The sequence below is a fragment of the Protobothrops mucrosquamatus genome, unplaced genomic scaffold (assembly GCF_001527695.2).
Source record: "Protobothrops mucrosquamatus isolate PMUCROS unplaced genomic scaffold, P.Mucros_1.0 scaffold6015, whole genome shotgun sequence".
In the NCBI taxonomy this organism is placed as follows: domain Eukaryota; kingdom Metazoa; phylum Chordata; class Lepidosauria; order Squamata; family Viperidae; genus Protobothrops; species Protobothrops mucrosquamatus.
Window position 1 is genome coordinate 4,675 of NW_015391854.1, and position 2,880 is coordinate 7,554.

At 40.0% G+C, this 2,880-nt stretch overlaps 1 protein-coding gene across 1 annotated transcript in view; it reads left to right on the plus strand.

The window, feature by feature from the left end:
* Positions 1-221: 221 nt before the first annotated feature.
* Positions 222-2,880, plus strand: part of LOC107300045 (oxysterol-binding protein-related protein 2) — a gene marked incomplete at both ends in the record, with an annotated part of 26,309 nt that continues 23,650 nt past the window's right edge. Inside the window, 3 exons of the mRNA XM_015829389.1 lie at positions 222-357; positions 1,625-1,700; positions 2,283-2,417. Coding sequence (XP_015684875.1) covers positions 222-357; positions 1,625-1,700; positions 2,283-2,417 — 347 coding nt within the window. The remainder of the gene's footprint in view (positions 358-1,624; positions 1,701-2,282; positions 2,418-2,880) is intronic.

Genomic DNA, 2,880 nt, shown 5'->3' on the forward strand with positions numbered 1-2,880 from the left:
TAGAAGACCTCCAAGGTCTCCTCCAGATTCTATTCTATTCTATTCTATTCTATTCTATTCTATTCTATTCTATTCTATATGCACAGAGGTACAGTACTTGATGCTTTCCATTACTGTATTGATTACAGGAAAAACCCCAGGTTCCTGTAATATGTTTCAGTAGGTCTTGCAAAGTTGGAATTTATACAAGCTTTGATTCTGATAATTCTTTATTTATACAGGCTTTGATTCCGATAATTCTTCAGGAGAATTTTCAGAAGCAGTTCACAAAGTTGATGTGGATGATCACCAGAGTCACAGGACTGGAAAGCACAATGGCGATGGGCCAGTACAAGAGAATGGAATCAAGAAACACAGGTATTTTCTCTGGAACTGACTAAGCGGTACTCACATTAGTAAAATAATTCCTTTGGTTGGGATTTTTTACTAAGAAGAATTTGTTTTGAGAGTGGGCAGTGTGTAGACTTCATACCTGTGTATGAAGAACTATTTTTTTTTTTTGCTTTTTAATTCTTTTAATCCTTAAAAATCATCAGAATGATATATAAACTACATTGAGTGAAACGGGGGGCAATTCAGGAGGGTTTTCCAACGGCAGTTGTTGATTTTGAAGTTCATTGCCAAAATGGGAAGTGGGAATGCCACACTTGGGCAATCATGTTCCACAAGCAAACTGAAAAATACAGTGGTACCTCAGTACCCATTGGTAATTCATTCTGGAAGACGGGATGAATTCTAAAACCGACCAGTACCTAGAAAATCATGAGACTTACCACGTGACCCACTATTTCGGCCGGAAGAAATAGCGGGTTACGGGGTCACTGAATTCAATGAGTTTTGAAGCCGTCGAGTGCCGAGGTATGACTGTAAGTCCTTCATCTTCAGGGCTAGGGTTAGGGTTAGGGTTAAATAAATTTTTGATTTTAATTGCTTACTTGTATGAGAGAGATTTTCATTCCAGAATTATCTAGAACAGTGTTTGTCAACTTTGGCAACTTTAAGATGATTGCCTCCAATTCCCAGAATTCTCCAGCTAGCCATGTTGACCGTGGGATTCAGGGGGCTGGAGTCCAGCCATCTTAAATTTGCCAAGGTTGGAAAACATTGATCTAAAAATAATGTTTAACTTTATTTGGTCCTTGTAGGAGGAGTCTTGTTAGATTTGCTCCCATTTAGTTTTTATTCAAAAAATGAGCCAGTTCAGTTCATTAGGTGATTTTACCTTATTGTTTAAGGTTTACTTTGTGTAAAAAAAAAACCTTACACATCCTTTCCTTGGGATGAATCTCATTGTTCTGAATAGGGTTTGTACCAAATAATATTTACATTTTCAAATTTTAGAAACGGCTATCGTTGTGTGTTAAAAATACACATAGGTTTGCACATGCCACATTCATCAAGGCAGGATAATGCTCATGTATATTCATAATATTGCAAAGATCAAGGCAAGAATCTCGGAAAAAATACCGAAAATATTGCTACAGGTGATTTTATAGTGGTGCCTCTCATTTTAAAGCTGTTCACCTGTATGATTGAAGAAATCCAGAAAACAGCTTTGCAGAATAATATTTTATGGAAAGGTAGGGGACACTAGTATTAATATATTGATTTATTCTTCCCGCAGAACATCCTTACCTGCCCCAATGTTTACTAGGAGTGATTTCAGTGTCTGGAGTATCTTAAAAAAATGCATTGGATTGGTAAGTTACTATGGTATACTAGTATGGTTTGCTTGGCATGTTTGATAAATGTAGTGTGGACGGAGTAATGTAAATACTGGTGAATACATACAGAAGACAAATAAGGTTCCTTTGTTTCCTGATGGCGGGTTGATGATCTGTTACCGTGTTTCTCAACCTCAGCAACTTTAAGATTTCAGCTTCTAGAATGGCATAGCTGGCTGGGGATTTCTGGGCGTTGAAGTCCATCTTAAAGTTGGCTGAGGTTGAGAAACAGGCTACAATACATTTGAAATATAGTGTGTGTAAAGGCGGATGGGTGCATACGTTGAGCAGAATGGATAGATTGAGAAGTAAAAATAACCAAACAGCAACATAGCTAACTGTTCAGAGACTGATATTGAAAAAAAAAAAGGCAGCATAATGTGTTGTGGCAGCTGAAATAGCATCCCTTTGCATTATGTTTTGTTTGTCTGATGTTTTAAGTAGCGGCAAGCCGTAAGGCAGATCTCTGGAGCTGATGTCTATTAACTGACAGTTGTTTAACATTTGCTTGTGAAATCACGGTTTTGTATTTTTTCCCCCCCCCTTCCTACTATTTAGGAGCTGTCAAAAATTACCATGCCCATTGCCTTCAATGAACCCCTGAGCTTCCTTCAGCGAATAACAGAATATATGGAGCACACATACCTCATTAATAAAGCAAACTGTCATTCTAACCCTCTAGAAAGAATGCAGGTAAAATTCCTCCGTATTTTTATGGCCGCACTAAGGCTTTCTCCTCCTTTATACTGGATGCTTAATATCATATAATAAGAATCTTGTAAAGGTAGAGGTGCGTGTGAAGGAAGGGGAGAAAGGGAGAGGGAGGGGGAGAGAAAGAAAGAGGGAGGGAGAGAGACAGGAAAGAGAGGGAGAGGAGAGAGAGGGAGAGGAGAGAAAGAGAGAGAAAGAGAAGGAGAGGAAAGAGAGAAAGAAAAGGGGAGAGGAAAGAGAGAGGGAGGGAGACTTCCGGTGGCAGGCGCCTTCGCTGGACGCAGCTGTTTGCTGCTCCCGCCTGTTTCTGCGTTAAAGCCGTTTTGACAGCCTGCATCAGCTGTCAAACGGCTTGATACCTCTCCCCTGGGCATAGGGGGAAAGGTGAGCTGCCCGAGGTAGGAGTTGAGTTCCCGAGTCGTCCCTTGTGGACGATGTAGGTGAG